Below are 20818 nucleotides of genomic sequence, written 5' to 3'. Positions count from 1 at the left end.
CACCAGGAATCCAGCCTGGTGCTGTGTGTATCAGTCATCGCTGCAGACTCAGAGCCAGATCACCAGCTGTGATACCTGGAAAGAGGAAAGCTGTTTCTCTTCAAGGTCAGTGGATTAATGAGATCACTGGGCAAGATGAGGGCAAAAAGGAAGCAGTCCAAGATTACAGAAACAGATTCAGTATGTAGACGTTCCAGTGAGAGTCCCCTGAACTACCTCATAATCCAGACTAAATTAGTAAAGTAACATAAAATACATTAAAAAACCCTGGGGTTAGAGTCTAGAAACACAGGAGGCCAGTAAGTCTGTAAATTACTTGGGGGACTTCACAGTAACGAAAAACAGACAAGTTTGATGTTTATGGTTTTGATGACAAGCTAAGGATAGTGACAGTGACTCTAAGACCTGTCTGGGTTTGTCACTTCTGTCAGGAGCGTCCCTGGGGGTCTCAGTGCCCGGCTTGGCTGCCGAGCGCTGGTGGGCTGAGCAAGAGTCGAGTGCCAGGAGTTTCAAACCGGCTCCTGTTGTTCACTTCTGTCAGCCCCTTCTGTCTTTTGCAGCTTGCATCCTCTCCTCTGACTCCCCGCTCCCCGAGTCAGCTCAGTCTGGGGTGCAGGGGCAGCTGAGGGAAGGCAGAGCCGCACATCCAGCACTGCCTCACTGCCCCCGATGCCTTCTGAAATTGGGGCGAGAGCTCTCGCTGCCCCGGGGTCTGGAGAGGGTTCACCAGATAGCACAGATTGGGAAACAGGTGACAGTGGAGGGGTGGTAACAGTTCCTGGATCCACGCTTTCTCTCGTGCTTCAGTGCTTATTTCTAGACCAAATGCAAGCTCTCAAGTGAGGGATTTTTCAGTGCTGACTTTCAGCTGCCCTTGTTGGACCGGCCAGGACATACAAAGCAGGAGCTGGTTCCCTGCGGATACCCAGATTTAGCTCTGATCCCGATTGTCTGGTGCGCCAGAGGCAGGTTAGACCAATAAGTCGTGCAGGGAGGGTTCTGGTTACAAAACGCCTGGAATGAAGCAAGCAGGTGCTGGGGAGGTTATCTGAGGAGAGTGCTGCCTTAATTCCCTGTCGTCCCTCGCACCCCTGCTGCCTCGGGAGCGGCGCGGGTGCCATCTTCCACAGGTGAGGCTGTGTCTGGCACACGAGGGGCTGCTGGGTTCCCCATTAGTGCAATGAGCAGGGGCAGTAACTCAGCTTTTGGCTCCCAAAGGCCATGCTGGTGTGGAGCAGGAGCCCCCGTGAAGCAGAGATGGGTCTGAGTTGCAGGAGTGGATGCTGGGTTCCCAGGCCACTCCCATGGAGGGGGGCCCAGCTGCCGCAGTGCGGCGACAACCTGACACGAGGTGGGCACACAACAGTCTTGTTTGAGAGTTACAATAATTGGTACAACTTGGCTGTAGGCAAGCTCCTAGGGCTCACGTTTCAGAGCAGGAGGCTCGCTTTGGGCCAGCTGGGATGGTTTCTTTCTCTGCTGCCTGCCTGTCCCTCTTGGACTCGCAGTCCTGCAGCAGGAGGGCTCAGCTGTTTGCATAGTGACTGCCACAGTTTGCAGCTCAGGGCATTAAGGTAACCCGAAATTGGAACTGCCTCACCTTACTGCACTGAGCTGTGACTTGTGGTCCAACAGCTGCTCCGAGAGCAGCTGATCTGCCCTCTAAAAAGAGGCAGAGGATGCAGTAAGGGACAGAAACCGCTATGGCTGCTCCAAGGTGAGCCAAGCCTGCTGGTGAATACAAACCTGAAGGGCTTTCCTGCGTTCACAAGCCATGCTGTTGTAAATCATGTAAAAAAAATTACAAGGAAACGTGTTCGTTTGCTGTGGCAGCATTTTATTTGAGTGTATGCAGGCATATTTCCTACTGGTGTAAACTCAAGCAGGCATGCATCTGGTTGAATCTGAAAAGGTGTCTGTTATTGCACTGGTTTAGGAAGAAAACCTTTTAATTAAACAAGGGTGACAAACTGGTAAGCCTAGCTTATCCCAGCTAACTTGCACCTAAAAACTGAAGCTTACACTGCCTGTTGTTCGACTGACCTCACTGAACTAGTTCAGATCTAAATTAGTGAAAGCCTGTGTGCAGGTAAGCCAGAAATAAACCCAGCTGCAGTTCCTGCCCATTTCCTGTTACCTTCGCCTTTTTGCTGAGTAAATGTTCCTTGAGCTTTGGTGTGCTGTGCTGGCTGCTCCTGGTACAAAACCTGAGTGCAGTGAGGGAAGGGACACGTCAGCCAGTGGAGAAGTTGAGCGTTATGGCCATGCTGGGAAACCAGCTGGAAGGTCGGTGCTGGGGGGAGGAAGCCCGACAGAATCAGGCCCAGGTGGTGGGGGATGTGCAGTGCTGGGGATGTGTGCGAGGGCAGGCACCAAGCAGCCTTCATTTTAAAAAGCAGAGACAAACCCCATCCCTGGCAGCCCAGAGTGCAGAATTTGCCCCTTCTGGTAAGTGAAGTGTGCCACCACAAAGCAACCCGCTTTACCCGGCACTTCCAGCTGTTACCAGAAAGCTGAAGACATACAAAGCAGCTTGAAATGGGGCTGTCAGGCCTGCAGCATGGACCTTACCTGTTCTTGCTGGAGTATTTGAAATACTACTGGTCTTCTCTGAAACATAACTTGCCAATGTGAGTATTTGATGATAAGACACTATGCAGAGTTGGCTAGGAACGTTTATTAACAGTGCATGGAAATCTGTACTCCAGAGAAGACAAACACCAGGCTGTGAACAGACCTACAGAGTCCAGGGAAACTGCACAAGCTTTTTTAGACATCTCCATCGCAGCAGTTGTGTCTGATGTTTCTCTTAAGTTCTTCTACATAAGGTCATCTCAACTTACAACACATTGTTAATTATTTAAGTGAATGATCTCAAATATTAAAAAAAACCCCTTTAGTTAGTGCTATTCTTGTTCTGGATTGATTGTAAAAGGCAAAAGATGACCTCCTGGTTTTGACTCGCTAAAGCAGATACAAATGTACCATGCTGACACCTTTCAGCAGTGGCAAGGGTGCCGCCATTGCACTCCCCATACCTGTGCAGGTTACACCTTATTCACTCAAACAAGCAGCAGCTAAATCCAAACCACAGGCACAAACCAGTCACTCTTACCATCACAGTTAAGGGTATCACAGCAAAAAGAGGTTACACTTTCTACCAAGACCTTTAAAAGCCTTGGCAAAAGAGCAGCATTACACAGAGCGACAGGAAGAGCTGGGTGTGAGAGTGGAGGAGACAGCGATGATCTGTGTAACCAGAGCTGTGTCTCTTTCAGGTGAGCCCCCCACACACAGCGGTGTGGGCTGAGAAGCAGCAGGAGGATGGAGCAGGAGGATGGAGCAGGAGGCTGTCGTTCAGCCTGGCCACAGCGTTTTCTCCTGTGTAATTCTTCCTCTGATTCTGGCAAGCTTGGGCTGGCGCTCTCATTCACCCTCAAAACAGGGCCTCGTAATGACAGAGTAAGGACTTAAATGCTTTGCTATTACTGTCAACGTTTTAAGACTGAAGACAACAGATAATACTGTAAGTTGAGGCAAGTTTTATTTAGACTGTACAAACAGGGCACTGGGAAAAAAAAAACAGTGGCTTGATGTTGGGACCAGTTCTATGAAATAATTGGAGTAAGAAATTAAAAGGCACTAATCTTAAGAAAAGACACTCCATATATTCTAAGAATATAATTCATTTAATACTGTTAATCTTATAGCACAAAAAATAAAACAAGCTATAATCCCCAAAATAAACTTTAAAAGCTTACACTTAATATTATTGCCTGAAGATCATGGTCGTTAAATTACAGATTGTGTTTTAAAGTTTACACAGTGAAGACTGTCTCAAATACAAGGCCACCTTTCCCACTGCAATAATGGTATCCTTGTCCCAAAACACACTGTCACTGAACACAAGTAAACAGAAAATGACAGCTATACAAGAATGCTCTCACTGGTCCCAAAAGGCAGTCTTTTAGGCAGGTCTCACTTTCAAATGCGGGTATTGAGGAAAATGCTTGAAAACTTGACTAGAAAACAAAGGCAGCCCACTCATTCCCAGGATGTCAATACAATATAAAAAATTACTTTACAGGCACATGAAATGGCACAAAGAATGCTGTTTTTCCCTTTACAAAAATAATGCTCAGGCTCTTCAGAGCCCCAACCCAAACAGGATATTCCCTTTTGTCTCTTCTTTCCTAATTTGTAAACAATCATGAATTAAATTAGCGCTTATCCAGTGATGGACACTGATTAAAACAGTTTTCATTTAAACTTTCAGACTGGTCAGAGGCTTCGATGTCTATATACACATGTACACAACAGGAGGAGTCACACAGTAAGCCTTTCACGAGAGTGAGCTATTGTGGCACCAGGTAATCAAATGAGCTCCCAGTTCAAAAGCACAAACAACTTTAATGGTGCATAGATTGAAGCCGTCGCTTCCAGGCTCTCATGCTTCACATGAAGTGTACCTTACACGCCCAAGGAACATTTACACTGATAGGTTATCACTCAGATTTAAGAGGCTTCATAAAGCAACAGACAGCCACACGTAAGCAAGCAACAAGCGATTGAGAATCCAGAGTCCTTCAAAGAGAAACACAAACTGATCCAATGCAGTCTTTATATGAAAATACTTGTCTCACAGCAAAATGGCAAAGACACGTTATGAGGCAAGGTTACAATCAGCTCAGGCTGGTCAGTATGCTACATTATTTAAACGACATTTAACATACCTGAACCGCACCGCTGCTACTCGGAGAACACTGTTCATCTGTGACCACGTTCACAGAAATTTAAGAACTCCTGTCTTTGCATCAGATGCCACTGCACACAATTTTGCATAGTTTTGAAGGTAAAACATTTTGCTTTTCTGCAGTATCAGAACATGATGAAACCTAAAACGATGCTCGTGTTCAAAGTGTGTACCTTATTCAGTGAGGGGATGAGTCAAGACATTTATTTTGGTGCAAAAAAAATCCAGGTCAAAAGCTGTGCTCAAGATCTCGAGTCTCACAGTATTTATTTACCATGCAAAGGAAGAATTCTACAATCAGTCTTCTGAAGAGCTGCCTGTAATTGGGTCAGGTCTGAAATAAGAGTTCTCTGCAGCAGACTGAGTTTAGTGCAGTTTCTGTATTCAAAAGATGCCTTTCAGTAGTACAATCTACATAGTAAACTTGGGGGTACAGCTGGGGCGCAGAAGCAGCATGACTGTCTTTAGTTGAGAGAGCTGCATAGCTTTTCTTTGCAAGACAAAATGTCAATGCCTATTGTCAAGAATTACTTTTACAGCACCAAACACTTCAGTCAATGCTACTCTACTTCACAGTTAATTTGGTAGTAAAATGCTCTACAAGAACTTCTAGACTGTCAGCCACTTGATCAGTACTACAGAAAACAGCTAACAGATGAACAGAGAGACTTCCTAAAAACCCCGGCATTTTGAATGTCTCATTGCAAATGCCATTTTTGCATTTCTTCAGTGCCTTCCAATTAAGGATCTCATGGCACTTTCACATGAGCTAAGAGCAACATGTTTTTATTAGGATCAAATGACACAAATCAACAAGAAAACATGCTGTAATTTAAGACAACAACTTTCTATAAATTGACATTTAGAAGCACTGGTGAGCTCCTGCAGGTGTCTGAAGTTTCTCATTTTGCTACCACTGACAGCCTTCAAACGGTGACCAATGGGGGCTGCTGTTCTCCTGGCAGCTTTCGCAACAGCCGTTTTTCTTTAACCCAGCTGTCTGAAGATGGAGGTTTTGGTGTTTAGTCTTTGCAGACCTTAACTCAGTGTTCTGTTATTTTTAAAAGAGCATTCCAGTTCACCTACAAAACGCATGTAAAGAAGGCAGCACAGGATACCACTGTACCTAAGCTTTCATATCCTGTACACAGGGCATGAGTTGGACTTACTTAGCTGCAGCCATATTGCAGTATTACTCTACTGTAAGTACAATTACAGCAGTATAGCTTATGCACAGAAAAAGGGAAAGAAGCTATTCTGGTAACAGACACCTTTGTGGCCTACTCCAGCCCGAGCTTTAATTTATCACATGGGGGAACCCAGGCAGCTGGCTCCAATTAACCATTTTCTAGAGGATGCTGGGAGGGGGCAGGATCTGGGGCATATATAAACCAGAGCCAACTCATTTGGAAGGGTAAAAAAAACAATGGTGGCATGCAGAGGACTTAGGATGCAAGCAAGGAAAAAGAGGGAAGAAAAATGAAGATGAAAGCAGCTCTGGGAAAGAAGCACAGCAACATGGAGATACCCTAGGAAAAAAAGGTACTGTGTTTGAAAAGGAACTTTTGATAAGCTGGGGCTGGCATAGCTAGGAAACTTTGGAGAGATAAGGGAGCCTATAGAGAAAGGGGTATAAAAGGTGTATGTTTAAATAAGAGGACTTTATCAGTATTGACCGAGCTTTTCTCTCCCATTCCTTTCCTACCTCTCTGCACCATGGCAATCTGATCAATTTGTCTACTAAGTAACAGCTTGGTGACAAGCACCTATACTGCCAAAACTATACTTCCAGGTTGGACAGGGCTTTGGGCAACCTGGTCAGGTGGGAGGTGTCCCTGCCCGTGGCAGGGGGGTTGGACCAGATGATCTTTAAGGTCCCTTCCAACCTGAACCATTCTGTGACTCTATAACACTGCAGACGAGCTGTATATAGACCAGGCCAAAGTGTTTCCCTTTAAAGCTTGCTTTCTACAGTTAGTGCTTGCAAAATTCAACAGAAATGTGTTAAGTATGTCAAAACCAGGTTACAAGTATCAACCCCTCCTAAGTTTCCTTATAAATAAATGCCTCAGCTTCAATGCAGCTCAATCAATGGTTATTTGCATTTAACACACACTGTTTCAGGAAGGTCAACAACAAGCTTAAGAGTTAACAGAAAAGAGCAGCTTCTAATACAACTGCTTAGAATACATAAGCTTCAATTATTGTCCTTTAAAGAGACCATCATTTTAAATGTACTACCTTAGGGCAGGTTCTCTTAAAACTGTCTTCTTCAGTCCTAAAATTGCATTTTTGTTGTTGCATTTTGTTGAACAGTAATGCACAAATTGCATGTTTGATCTAAGATTAGGGCTCTTCCTACTGAGCAAGCCAGAAAAAGTCCATGAAGTCTCAACAGGAAAAGTTTCTTCCCGTATGTCTCCATTATACACTGGTTCAGTCTTCTCCAGCTTAAGGCCCAATAGAGTTTTAAAAGGAAAACTAAATTCTGGGTGACGCAACTATGGTATGAAGGTCAGGCAGTGACTTCAGTTGTATGTATTCCAAATGTATATTAAAAGAACTGACAAACTGCAGCAAGCTGGAAAATGGGGAATGCTAGCAATGTGCCATTAAGTCATCATCCCACCTCAAACAATGCTAATGATAGCCAGGAAAATGAAGCAGCAGTGTAAATTGGGCAGAGGGAATCATTCGTTCTCATCTGGGTTTTGAGGGTCAAATATTTTGACATGTGTGAATGGGAAGAGCCCTTTTCGACCGTTGACTTCTCCTTCCCACTGACCGTTTATATTCATCCTTGTAACCTTCACAATATCTCCAACCTGCATAATTAGAAAAATAAAAATGATCACACATGGGAATCACACCTCTGATACAAATACAAATCAAATGAAGAGGAACAACAAATACAAGCCTATCATACGGGTGGAGAAAACCCCACCCTCTTCCTGGCATAAGGTTTAATTGAAAAGTTACTTTTCCTTAACTGAAACATCAACATTCTGCTGCTAAACACAATGTTGTCTGCACTCTTTTTCAAGCTCTTAACTAAATGCATATTTATGTATTCAGACAAATTGCTTAACTACACCTTTTCCTATTGGAGAGCTCACAATTTCACGCAACAATACATTTAGCTTAGATATAAATTAACATCACTCAAGCTACAGTCAGTAATGAGATGCAACACCTATTCAAAAGAGCACAGTGGTCATGCTGGCTATAGCATCAGGTAGCTTATTTTTAAGGAAATTTAGTTTTTCAAAGAGAAATTCCTGTGGCAAAAAAACAAAAATTACTTGAAGCTCCAGTTCTGATTATTACAGTCTAAGAAGATTCTGTTGTTTCTAAAATAATGGTACACTTCCAAAGCAGACAAAAGCAATCTTAAGCTTTTTTTTTTAGATGTCAGATTCTAGCTTTATTTGTTGTTTTCACCTCTACTTCCTGCCAAAGAATTTGAAACAGGAACTCTGACATGTCAGGCCTGTCCTGTCCTAACTATGTCTCTTCTTATTTGGTGGTGAAATATGTGAAAAACTAAACTATGATCAAGCAAGAAACGTCAGCCGAAATGATGAGAAGTTATGCTCTTATTGTTGCTCAATGCCTGTATTTAATTTGGATTAGGATAATTCAGAAAGCAAAATACCCAATTTGACAAGTAGCATTTAAGACTAAACAGTCATTTCTCCCTTAAATGCTTCAGAACAGCTGAACATGTAGTCTGTTGCAGCAGCTCTCTAACTTTACACCTCCCTTCCTGTTTACTTAGTTTATTCTGTGTGGTAACTATAGCAAATATTAGAAAAGTGACATTAGCAGCTAATACCTGATGTCATAAAAAGTAGAACCAGCCTATGACCAATGGCAAACAACTCTGAAGTTTCTTCCCCAAACTACATCCAAGCTCTGTGTGGTTACCTCTGGTCTTAGCTTACCAAGATACTTCTGTGAAATCCAACGGTAACTAGCTTTGATGTCATTTAACAGACAACTGGATTTTAGTCCTGATGGAGTATGTACAACAACTTGCCTACATTATCTAAACAGTATTAAAATTCAGAACTGATGCAGATAGTTTAAGGACTTTGCTCAAGGACCTTACATTAAAACTTTTCAAATTAAACCTGTATATTTTTCTCTTGAAGAAAGAAACACAAGTTTACAAAATAGTGTGCATGTCACTGGATGATCTGAAGCCTGTTCAAGCTGGTTACCGTTACTTGAATTGATAGTTTTTGAAGATCACTCAGAAGCAAGAACCCTTAAGTGAAGTTTAAGATACTACAGTAAACTCCTTGGCAGTGTTGTATTTCTTAAAATAAAATTACTCAACCTTTGAAGCTCTTTTTAGAGACTGAAGCTTTATGTTTCATATTAGAATGAAATTAGACATTTAAGCAAAATATTTTGCTCCTCCTCCCACTGCCCCCATTTGGGACTGTCACACGTGGAACAACTGTAATGTTGTGCTTCTAAGAGAGGAGAAAACCCTCTGAAGTCCTGTAAGTTCTTGGGATATAACTGAGACCGTATTACTTTATTTACAGTGTTCCTAAACTCATACACAAAGCCAGCATACAGTACTAAGTAATTATACACTGCCCATGATGGTTAGCATGTACATACAGCACTAATTTGACTGCTTTTCATGTCTTCATGGACTACTGCAGCATGTTTTAATTGTGTATTTGCCAAAAAGCACAATTTGTTGGACTTCCCACTGAACAGAAAGACTAGAGAAAGCTTTAAATAGTAACAAGATGACCTAAACAGGAACCTAACAAATGTCTCTTTAGGAAAAGGCTGATAACATCTACAAATACTCACTGTTACGTTGCTAGATTTAAATAACCCTTGAAGACAGATCCAAATTCCACGTTTTGGACTTCAAAGAAGTCCAAAATTCAAGAAGATGCAGCCAATACCACAACAGTTAAAACATAGTAAGAAACTGCATTTGCACCATACCATAAAACCAATATACCTTCAAATACTTCAATCTTACTCACAGAAGGAAAAAAACAACCTATATTTAGTATACTGGATCAAAAACACAGACTTGCATTTTCTGAGTCTGACAATTTAATTCTGCTCAGGCGCTGTAGAGATCAATCTATTATTAATTTTGTAGCTCTAGGAAAAGATACTCTTCAATCTGAATTATTTCTACAACATGAATAGGTTTGGAAGTCTTGCTTCAGCCAAGTGAAAAAAAAATATTTACAATATTACCAAGAACCACTAGAAAAATCAATGGATTTGCAATAAATTTATATTATTTTTGAAAGTGCTGGGTTTGGTTTTTTTAATGAAAGCTTCTTGTGCTGTATTTAAAAATGTGGCTTCCCTGAGTAGATGAAACAGCTTGTTGAAACAATTTTTGGAGAAGGAACCTTTATACCATGACAGAATAATTCATGGATTTTATGTTAAAGACCTCCATTTTCGCACTGTCTGGAGAAATCAGGTCAAGCAGTCCCTCTATGTATCTACCCAAAGTCCTAAATAAAAGCAGTATCTGGCATATGCTTTTTAAAGCATCTATGATATGGTCAGTTGAGGTGTGATCTCCCACTGTAATTATTTAACACACTATTGTTTTCAGAGAATGTTTTAAGCCAGTCAGAAGGATTGTCTTATGATTAGACACAGGACAGAGTCAGGAGACCTGGTTCTATTCTCATCTCTGCCACAAATTTCCTGTATGACTCTGGACAGCTCATAGCCCTTATCTATAAATTAGGATAACGCTTCCTTAGTCTCAGCATCTCTCAGATGACTTAATTCACTTGTAAAGTATGTCAGCATTGCTGGATGGAAGCATCAACTGCTGAAATGAGTAATACTTCTGAAATGCAGCCACTTGGTTCCACCCAAATGATAAAAATCAAAATGTATTTTAGATAGCATCCTTTCATTCTGTCCCTGTTACAGCATGAATTCAAAGCCCTGGGGAAATACAAGCTGTGGAACATGCCAGTCAGAAAGGTTACTTCATTCACTCCAGACTCTTCCATACCTGTCTTCCTTCTGAAGCTGATTCATACACAGCAAAAGGTTTCCTGCATGCCATTTTGGTCACGCAGTCAACTAATTCAACGTGTTTTACAGATATTCCAACAATTGTATGTTAATAGTTCTATGGCTGATAGAGTTCTGTAATACAATTTTAAGGAGATAAAAATGCATTAAAACTCTAAATCACCATCTTAGCCCACTGGATAGCTACATAAAATATATTGCTCTTTGGATTTTATGGGGTGTTGAATCTCGGTCATTATTCTAATTAGTGTCACAACTCACCTTTTTTAGTAACAGTAGCATTAGTACCAAAAACTAAACATATGTTCAGACTAGTTGCCTGTTCTGGGGAAGAATAAGCAGGGTTCAACACTAAGAAATAACTTTATCTCGTTGTCTATATCCCTAAGTATAAAGCTGAGCTACACAAAAGAGGCAGAGTTCAGTCACACTGCAAACAGGACAATGTGACACTGAAGTAGCTGGTGCTTTACATATTGGAAGATTCAAGAAACTAACAGGCTGAAAGCACATCTTAATTATCCTTTGCTTCTGATGTTGTGTGGCAGAAGAAGAATAGCTGATGCCCACACCAGAGAATCAAGTAGTTCAGAGGAAAGACCTTCAACCATTCTTGAGACACACAAGCAGGTCAAAGGGCAGCATAAAAATGTTGAAGTCCTAGATATAATTAATCTAGCCTCATCTAGGAACAGAGTAAAACAATGGAAGTTTGCACTTCAAATATAGCTAGGGCAATTGCCAGAGCTGGAGTTGCAGCACCACAGCTGAAGTGCTGCTTGTCATTAAATACTGGTAGCCTGTCTCCATCTGACTAAGCCAGCTATCATGGCCACACAATCTAGAGAGCTCAAAATTCCCACAGACCATGGGTTCTTGAGCCACACTGAATGTCACTGTAGCACAGGATCTTCTCTGGGTTACCCATGCTGCTTTCAGTTTCACCTGAAAGCAAACTCTGCAAACAGTTCTGATGGTGCATGTATATCAAAATTGTGAGGCACTGAGCATTGTCATGATGATAAATAACTTTGACTGGAAAAGGAAGCTACAAAGATTAAGATTGCACACAAAATCTCCAAAGCAATTGTCAGCTGTATTTTCAAAGGTAGCATACTGAAAAGTTGGTGCATGTCAGCATAGACACAGGAATGCTGCTGCCAGTGTCATTTTCAATTCAATAGTTGTCAGACCTAAAGCTCCCCTGATCATTACTTCACACTACCCAAGTGTAGGCTCTAGATTTTGCTTAAAATCTAGACCTTGTGAGTTAGATGCATTTTAATGTTTAGCACAGCAATACTAAGTTTCCTTGGCTTAAGAAATGCACAATGCTTGTTGTCTAATCAAAGAATTAGCCCGATTTCCTAATTAAGAAAGTTCTACTACTAGCACATTTTGGCCTACTTGTCTCAACTTTCTGTTGAAGACAAAAAAGTTAACTGTAACCTAATTGTAACAAGCTCAAGAGAAATACTGTAAGTCAGTTATATAATTATGGTGAATGGATACTTATTTCATCAAAATATTTCAGTGACAGGTTAACTCTGTACTAGCAAGCATACATGTATATGTTTGATGTATCATGAACATAAAAATATAGTGAAGTTCTTTTTTTAAAAAACAACAAACGCTTCAGATTCCATATGACTGTCATGTTAAATCTGGAGATGAACTCTAGACTACTATTGCCTTCAAAGTCACCTGTGACACTTATTTAAGAACCAATTTTAAAATACATGACAGACATAAGTCTAGTGGCTGCTGCTGGTCTCCCATTTTCTGGTTCCTTACACCACTTCATTCAATTCTATAAGTGAATTTGGAATCCGTTCACACCCTGAATCAACCTTCAAACAGTTCACTAATTTTTAAGGCATTTATCCACCATTAGTTTATCTAGGAACTATGCTGAACATAATAAACTCTGTTGTGTAGAAGTTAGCAATCAATCAACTACTTTGGATCCAAACAAGAAATACTCAAAGGAGCTTATCTCTTGGCAGCTAAAGTAAAACATACCAGCTCTTAGTCTACTGGGCACTGCATACACTTCACATGCTGGTTAGAGCACGCCAGTTTATAACAAGGCTTTGCTGGCATATTATTGTTAACAGGCTGGCTACAGATCAACAGATTATTAAAAGCTGAGAAACTTCAAAGCAGACTTTGCTATCTGTATCATATAAAGTGTCAAAGAATCTCTGCTCTTATAAATTTCATCACTTCCTTCAAGTGCTATCCTGTATTTGAACACAGGATTGCCCTCCTAGTTTTCCCAAAGAAAAGCAGGATTGAAGAACAGCAGTACATAACCCTGTAATGCAGAGTTTTAGTCCCTATATATACAGGACACTGTCCTTCAAATTCCTTCCTCTAGAGCACCAGAAAGGAAGGAAATTGCTTCTTGGCTCAAAAGTACATTTAGTAAAGAAACAGATCTGGGAGGTTGGTTTTTGGGTTTGTGCTTTTTTTTGTGGTTTGGTTGGTTGGGGTTTTTTGTTGTTTGTTTGCTGGTTTGTTTGTTGGTTTTTTTAATGCAGCATCCATGAAAATACTACTCGCATTAGTAGCAAAGTTAGCCAGTTGTAGTGAGAAACTGCAAACTTCAATAATTTCATTAAAAACATTAAGTCTGAACTACCAAGGTAACTAACTCAACTGACAACAGTATATGTAAATCTTAGTAAAGCCTATGATTAATTAAAATGTATTTCTAATTGTTCACTGGTGGAGGGAGATGCCCAAAGTTACATGTATACCAACTGTACGCTTTGAGGATAGGAGCGATACTTAAAACTTTTTATTTTAGCCTGTAAGTAGATTACTATTTATTTTTTTATTTTAGAGAATAAAAGTAGAGCATATAGCGCCATAGGACCAAGTCAACATTTAGATGTTAGTCACTTCAATAACACCAATATGAATGCTAAATAATTTTAGCCCAGCAAGGTCCAAATCATAATAAATGCCATATTAACTAGTATCCTTACAAGAACAACATTGTAGTTGCCTTAAACTATCACACTTTAAATACTCCATCATTATCCAACCAATCAGATTTTGTTTCAGATTTCTAGTACAATATTCACTTGTTTTACAAATTACATTTTTCACGTGACAACTTTAAAAACTAGTTACACTTTCCTTACAAAACAAACTTCTCTAACAGGCTATGAATCTTTGATTTTTCTTGAAGAAAGCTTCTGACAGCTTATATAAACAGTAGTGTGAATCAGAAAAATTGGACGTGCAAGCAGAGAGCTTGTCCCATTTTCAAGCTGAACCCAGAAGAATGACATCCCTCCTCCTAAAAGGAAGTCGAGCAGATTACTACGCAATAGCTTTACTTACTCCAGATGGTATTCTCTTCCTTTTAAGTACTGTCTGTGTGCTGACCACATGAAACTAGAGTCAGACAGATATTTTTCTCTCCTATTGTTTTATCATTTAAATGAGATTACACAATGAAGCACTGTATAATTACACTGACAAGGTGTTCCACCTGGACAAGCTCAACTGTGATTTAGAATACACCTATGCTAAGGTGGAGCACTGTCAAACAGTATTATTCTGAAACACCACATTAACTTTCTTCCCCAAAATGTTCCCATAACCTGTTCTTTCCTTACCACCAGCTACTTTCAGTGCTCTTACAAAACAGAAGCTTCAAATTGTCCAGATTAGTGACATGTAGAGCCCTGACAAGGTTGGGATTAAGTAAATCATTATGGCCCAGCAGGTGTTATGCAATCTGAAGAAAGATCACGAAAAGAAGATGGATTGTTTTTCTTTAAGTACATGTGACAAAAGATATATTGCTGTAGTAAGGCTGCTAAAGTTCCTTATGCATAGAAGCTGTAATCACTGATTTTAATGAAAATGTAGATTGGTTCCCAGAATTCTGCTTTTGAAGCCTCCTGAGAACCCACAGTATGGCTAAGGTGCACTTGCAAAGAAAACAAGACTACATAGGAAGATAAAATATACCCATGGTGGAAGACACAAAGACATAAGGCAATAAGCAATTAAAATTCAGTGGAAGAGAAGAATCTCTCAAACAAAACTTCAGCAATTTTAAGGTTCAAACCAATTCAAACCTACATGTTAGAGAATTAATCCTACTAGCATACTAGAGTAGATAAAATTACAGGATTAACTAGGTCACTAAAGAGCAAGTTAGAAAAATCTGTTTGTGAGGGCCATCCTTCCAAGTGGTTTTGCTACCTTGCAACAAAGCAAGTTCCCTGAAGTAATTGCATGACACACTGGTAACATAACAAAATCAATCGCTTGCCTTGCTTTGTTTTCAAAAGCACGAGTAGTTTTGGCAGGAATCTTCTGTACAGTGCAGTTGGCAGTGAATTTACACTTTGGTCTATGATAATTTTCACACGCTGTTCACAAATAACAAGCTGCTAGCTTTCATAAGATTCAAGGAGAATCCAGTGATACATATTTAACCCTCTAAGAGTGATCACCTGTATAGGTTTTACAAATACAGAATGAAAAACACCTAGGGCAACTAGTATAAACAACTGGAAGTCACAGATATAACCTTTCAAATTTCAGTCAAAAATATCAGCTATAGGTAACAGCTTCAACTTGCAAGTAATTGAGCAAAGGCAACATGAAAAGTTCAAAAGTATTTTTAAGGCCACGATTATTTTACTTGCTAAAATGTTGTTGCTTCCTTTGCTTATTTCCTTGCGCTTGCACCCTGAAGTAATGTAGCACACCCAAATTTCATCTTCAAGACTAGCATGTTTTCCAGGTGAGACATTTTTCAACTATGGGTTAACTGGCCCTCGGTACAATCTAAGTGTAAAAGTAACAGTCTCGGTGTTCTGGTTGTAGCTTTAAAAACTTCTTCCAATTCATCATTTATGCCAGTTAAACTCTAATGGTAATATTAATTCTTTACCATTTAAAGAATAAAGCTCTAAAGTCTTAGAAGACATCCCTAATAAAAATAAAACAAAAAATGCTTTGGCAAGCACAGGAACTTATTAAAGGTTCAATGCAAGTTTAGAGGCTACAACAACCTTTCAACTAACCCCCTCATCCCCAATTTAGATCTTAAGAAACCCAAAGTGAAAGGGACTGGAGTACTCCTGCACCAGATACTCAAGTGCACCTCATACTACAGTTAAGGATCAGAAATACATGTTTATCAGCAATCCTTACCTTTATCTGAAGGATGCTACTGCCACTTCAACCTGGAATACTGCAATGATAAATGAAACATCTCCTTCCTTCCCCAAGATTAGGTGGAGAAGCAAAGTCATCCTCTCACTAGCACTTACTTCCACAGCAAAATGTATACACTCCGCTACCCTTGTAGGATATTTGCACTGTTGAACAGGCAAGAAGAGAGGGTAAATACAGGTCCTGAAGTAACTTGGTCACTTTTCTCAAAGGAAGTGGTATAGATGAAGCAATTTTTGTAGCTCTTTCTTCAGAATGTAGCTTAACTTCTCAGCCCCTTGACACAAATAAGCAGACTCCATGTGAAGTCATTCACACCAACTTTGCCACTAACAATTTTTAGTTTATTTTACAAAACAATTGAAAACCGTACGACACAGGAGGAAAAACTTACCTCTAATGCCAGCGCAGTCTTGTCATAAGCACAGGGTACTCTCTTTTGGATAGCTTTGGCATAGACTGGTCCATTCTGTGTTGATGGCAGAGGATTGATCACTGCTCCAGGTGTACTGGATACTGAGGGAAGGGGACTTGCGGTTTGAGGCTGAGCATAAGCATGGGCAGGTTCTGGAATACCGTAACTGTTGGAATTCCTGTTGCCGTGCTTCCCATGAGAAGATCTGACTAGCTTTTCTACATAAGGAACTGGAATCATCCCCATCCGACCATCCTTGTTTCTGGCGCTCCACCACTGTTCTTCTGGCTTCTCTACAATTACCAGTATCTCACCCTTTTTAAATGGAAGATCCTCAGCATCATTGCCAGGGAAGTCATAGAGAGTCCGAACGTACTCCACATTTTCTTCTGCAGTGGACATAGCAGGGGCAGATCCAGATCCCATTGGTGGACTTGGGTACCTAAGTGTAAAAAAGATTGGTATAATCAATAGCTATTGTTTTGCACTTCCAGTAACAAAGCTATGTACCAGTTTAATGGTAGGAACACCAATTAGAGGAGAATTACTTATTTGGCTTTGGAACAAAAGTATTAGCTTGGTAGCGCTGTGAAGCATTTCAGGAGTAGCTCATGCTCTCAAGCAATTACTGGATACCTAAATTAGCTTCCCCAGAAACCCAATAAAAGCCTATCATGGATGCAGAAAATTGGGAGAAATAATGCAAAATCTTTATTCACCTATTTTGGATTGTTGTGAGGATCTTAGAGAGAATAAAGTTAATTTATAGCTTAAGTTATGGGAGTCATGATACATGAAAACAAATTATTTGGGTAACTTGTGGTGAAGGGACTTTTGGAGAGCTAAATAAGCCACTTCAGTTCATCACATCTACATTTTTAACTTCAGCATCCACTTCTGAAGAATTCAGTAACTCTAACTGCTAGACTTGAGGGAGCATAGTGGAAAAAGGGAACAAAAGAAAGAGGAGGGTAAGATAAGAACATACAGTTTTCTAACTCAAAGATAGAGGTCCAATGTTGTCTTTCTGATTGGTAGTACAGCATCCTTCTAACCAAATTCTACTACTTGCATGGAGAATTTTGGAGACGGTCACATTTTTACAGAAAACTCCTTTCTTTAAGGAAAGAGGCAGGCAGCTCCTGTGTTTCTTAGGAGACAACACTTTTCCCTTTTTTTCTGTAAAATAATATGGAATTAAGCTCCCTAATCTTATTTTTACAACTTCAACTCTCAAAGCTGTTGCAATATAACAGAAAAAATGGTAGTTTCAAAGTACTCGTATTACTGCATAGTTAAACACATAACCCAAAAGTGACATCTTCATAAAAGAAAACATGAAATACTTCCATCCACTGATGAGAATGGAGTAAGAAATGAAAAAGCTTATCATCTAGAAATATTCCTTTGCCTTATAAACATATTACTTTTAATTTAGTCACATGCTTGTTTATTACTATGCCTGTTATCTATCCAATACAGTCGCTTCATTGTCTGTGAGAATGATTGTTCATCAAATGAGACTATTTTCACTGCAATCCATGTTCATCATAGATTGTATTCATTTTATTCAAAGCAGCTGCCAGGAATCTTAACGTATATAGGCCAGAGCAGGTACTTATTATCTAAGTTGTGGCAGCAAGAACGCATGTCATTAGCCTACTTCAATTCTCTTTTGCAAGATGGAAGTCAAATCCCTATGATTTTTGCAAGATATGCCAGAAGCCCCAAACAAAGATATATGCTTATTTAAGACACCTTGCTGCAACCAAATAAAGGGTAGAGAGAGAACCCTTTAGAAAGCAGTCACTGTCTAAGGAAGAGCTCAGGAATATCTGCAATGATGGTCAGAGCTCGCTATTGACACAAAACAAACAGAAAGCTTAAACCAGTCTGTTTTTAACTGTTTTACAAGCTTAAAGTTTCATCTCCAAGAACTGCAAGTGTTGTTTGGCTATATACAACAAACTACTTAATCCTACCATGAAAACCACCTCTTCGTGCTGTTAGGTTATGAAATTAAAAGAATCAACAGTCTCAAAACCACAAGCACCTAAGTGCAATGTTCCCCTATAAATTCTAGGGAAATAAGAATTAGCAATAAGTTCTGGAGCACATACCTGTCCACCCAATTCTAATGATAGTCTGTTAACTAAATTAAAAAAAAAAAATCCTCCCTCTTCTAGCACAAAGTCTCCTTCAAACAGAATTTCAAACTGTCAACCATGTTATTGACTTTTCTAAAGGAGTGTAGAACAAATATCATGCTAAGGAAAACCACCTAGTTGATCCCATTTATTGCTTTGTAAAAAATCTTGTCAGTTCACAGTAGGCTAGATCCCACCTGAGAGAACAATATGCAATCAAAACCTTGAAAGCAAGGTGGTACTACAATGTTCATAAAGTGTTTCACACAAGGCTAACAGATACCAAGTAAGCAAGTGGAATCAGCTAAGTTTTCAGGTGTTTTGAGAAAGCCAAGTCAGTCATTGCCATAAACTATTAAGAACCTTTTTTTACATCCAGAAAGGCACAGCAGTGTCCAGGTTAAGGAGAACAGAGGTAAACATAAAGACTGCTTCAGTGCAGACTTTTTTTTCTCTCCAAACTGTCCAAAAGTTTAAGCGTGCACATAACACTGGGCAGCTTCATTTGAGTGTTCCTGCAATGGGGAAAGGTTTGTTCTTTTCTCCTATCCCTCCCTCTAGCCACAGTACAATCACTACCCAGAAGACCTCTCAGCAGCTTTAACAGTTCTTGAAGCTAGTGCTGTCATATCGCTCCCATGACCTGACAGCTTTACAGAAAGACTTTTTTTTTTGACCACTTAAGTTTTAAAACGTGACAAGCTGTTATTAACCTTTGGCAAGTTACTGACGGTCACTAAGAACTGATCTATGCCAATGGTCAATTGTGACTATAAACCACAAAGTTATTAATCCCTCCTAAGAACTTGCTAATCCACAAAACATAGTAGGATTTTACACTGCAGAACTTAGAAGCGAACCACTCTGAATTTCTTTTTTTTTAATGTCTCACTACTCTTTTAGTTTTCATTTCACTTAATTCTATCCAGGAAGCCCAGAAACTCTGAAATAAGATTCTGGGAAAGGCTTTATTAATTAAAAATAAGGAGTAAGTTCTAGAGTTCTTGATAAGCAGGTTACTGATGCAAGTTGCAGGTATGTCCCATGTTGGGAACAGGACAAAGAATGAGCTCATAGCCAAGTCACATTTTCCCATCCTCCTAGAATAGTATTTCTCAGTGCAGTGCACGCAGTATGCAGATATAGATGAACAGTGCCATAACCAAACTGTGAGAAATAAACGTTTTACATTTTTTGAGGAGTGGAAATGCCATTCTTTAAGTTTGCAAAATGCTGTCCTAGAATGTATTAATGCTGACTTAACAGGGTGAAGCATCCTAATCGCATAAAGGCCTGCTCTATTGTAATCAGTGTGGATGCAGAGGCAGATAGCAAGTTGAGGTCAGAGGCTGTATTTCAATCACTGAGAAGACTTGTGAACCAGTGTCTCAACCATCCTAGGAATAGAAAGACAATAGCAAAAGAAAAGGTTGACACAAAGCATGACCACACCCTCTTGCAAGGCAGTCACAGCCAGTGGTAGAGATGTACACAGTACCTTTACATATGCTTACATGCACTGTAAGGCAGGCCCTATGCATTATATAGATGATTTGACTGAAAGTGCAACCCTTAATGGTCACTGAGATCCAGAATCCTAAGAAGGACCACTGTTAAAAACAGCTTGAAAGGAGGGCCATAAATCAATGTGTCCTTAGTATACACAGTGTAGCCCTATATCCAATGTTAGATCCTGGAGCTACTAGAGTGGACTAAGATGGTTTGTGCCACCTCAAGCAAAGATGGTAGTGGGTGGGGCGAAGGGAGGGTGGCACTCACCTGGGCGCAGGCTCGATGAGGGTGGTGGTGTCCAGGTAGTGGATCTTGTAGAACTCCAGCAGGGCAGGCAGGTGCTCAAACTCCTGGTCGCCGATCTTGAAGCGGCGGTTGGGTAAGGAGTTGATGATATAGTGGGAAACCCGGGAGTTCTCGGAGACCGAGAGCACGTAGTCGCCTGGGCAGGTGGAGGAGTCCCGCACCAGGAACATGCCATGCCGCTGCCCTTGCAACCGCGTCTGCGCCTCAGCCCGAGACACCGGGCCCACGTACCAGCTGGAGCGGTCCGACGAATCGAAACGAGCGGCGGAGGACATGGCTCCGGGCGGGGAAGGGGAAGGGAGAGGGGGAAGGAAGGTGAAGAGCCCGAAGGCCCAGCCGGAGGAAGAGACCCGGAGAAGGGGAGGCCCGAGCAAGGAGGCCTGGGAGGCGGAGCGGGCTGGGGGCTAGGAGGAAGCGGCTAGCGCC

The 20818-nt window shown here is 40.7% G+C and overlaps 1 protein-coding gene across 1 annotated transcript; it reads right to left on the bottom strand.

Moving 5' to 3' along the window:
• Nucleotides 1-6667: 6667 nt before the first annotated feature.
• Nucleotides 6668-20667, bottom strand: CRKL (v-crk avian sarcoma virus CT10 oncogene homolog-like). The gene is made up of 3 exons (XM_010188734.1): nt 20354-20667; nt 16407-16869; nt 6668-7578 (listed from the first exon to the last, which is right to left on the bottom strand). The coding sequence occupies exons 1-3, from the start codon at nt 20665-20667 to the stop codon at nt 7444-7446; spliced, it is 912 nt and encodes a 303-aa protein (XP_010187036.1). The 3' UTR covers nt 6668-7443.
• Nucleotides 20668-20818: the final 151 nt, after the last annotated feature.

The sequence above is a fragment of the Mesitornis unicolor genome, unplaced genomic scaffold, assembly GCF_000695765.1.
Source record: "Mesitornis unicolor isolate BGI_N332 unplaced genomic scaffold, ASM69576v1 scaffold3420, whole genome shotgun sequence".
Classification (NCBI taxonomy): Eukaryota; Metazoa; Chordata; class Aves; order Mesitornithiformes; family Mesitornithidae; genus Mesitornis; species Mesitornis unicolor.
This window is presented reverse-complemented; position numbering and strand designations above follow the sequence as displayed.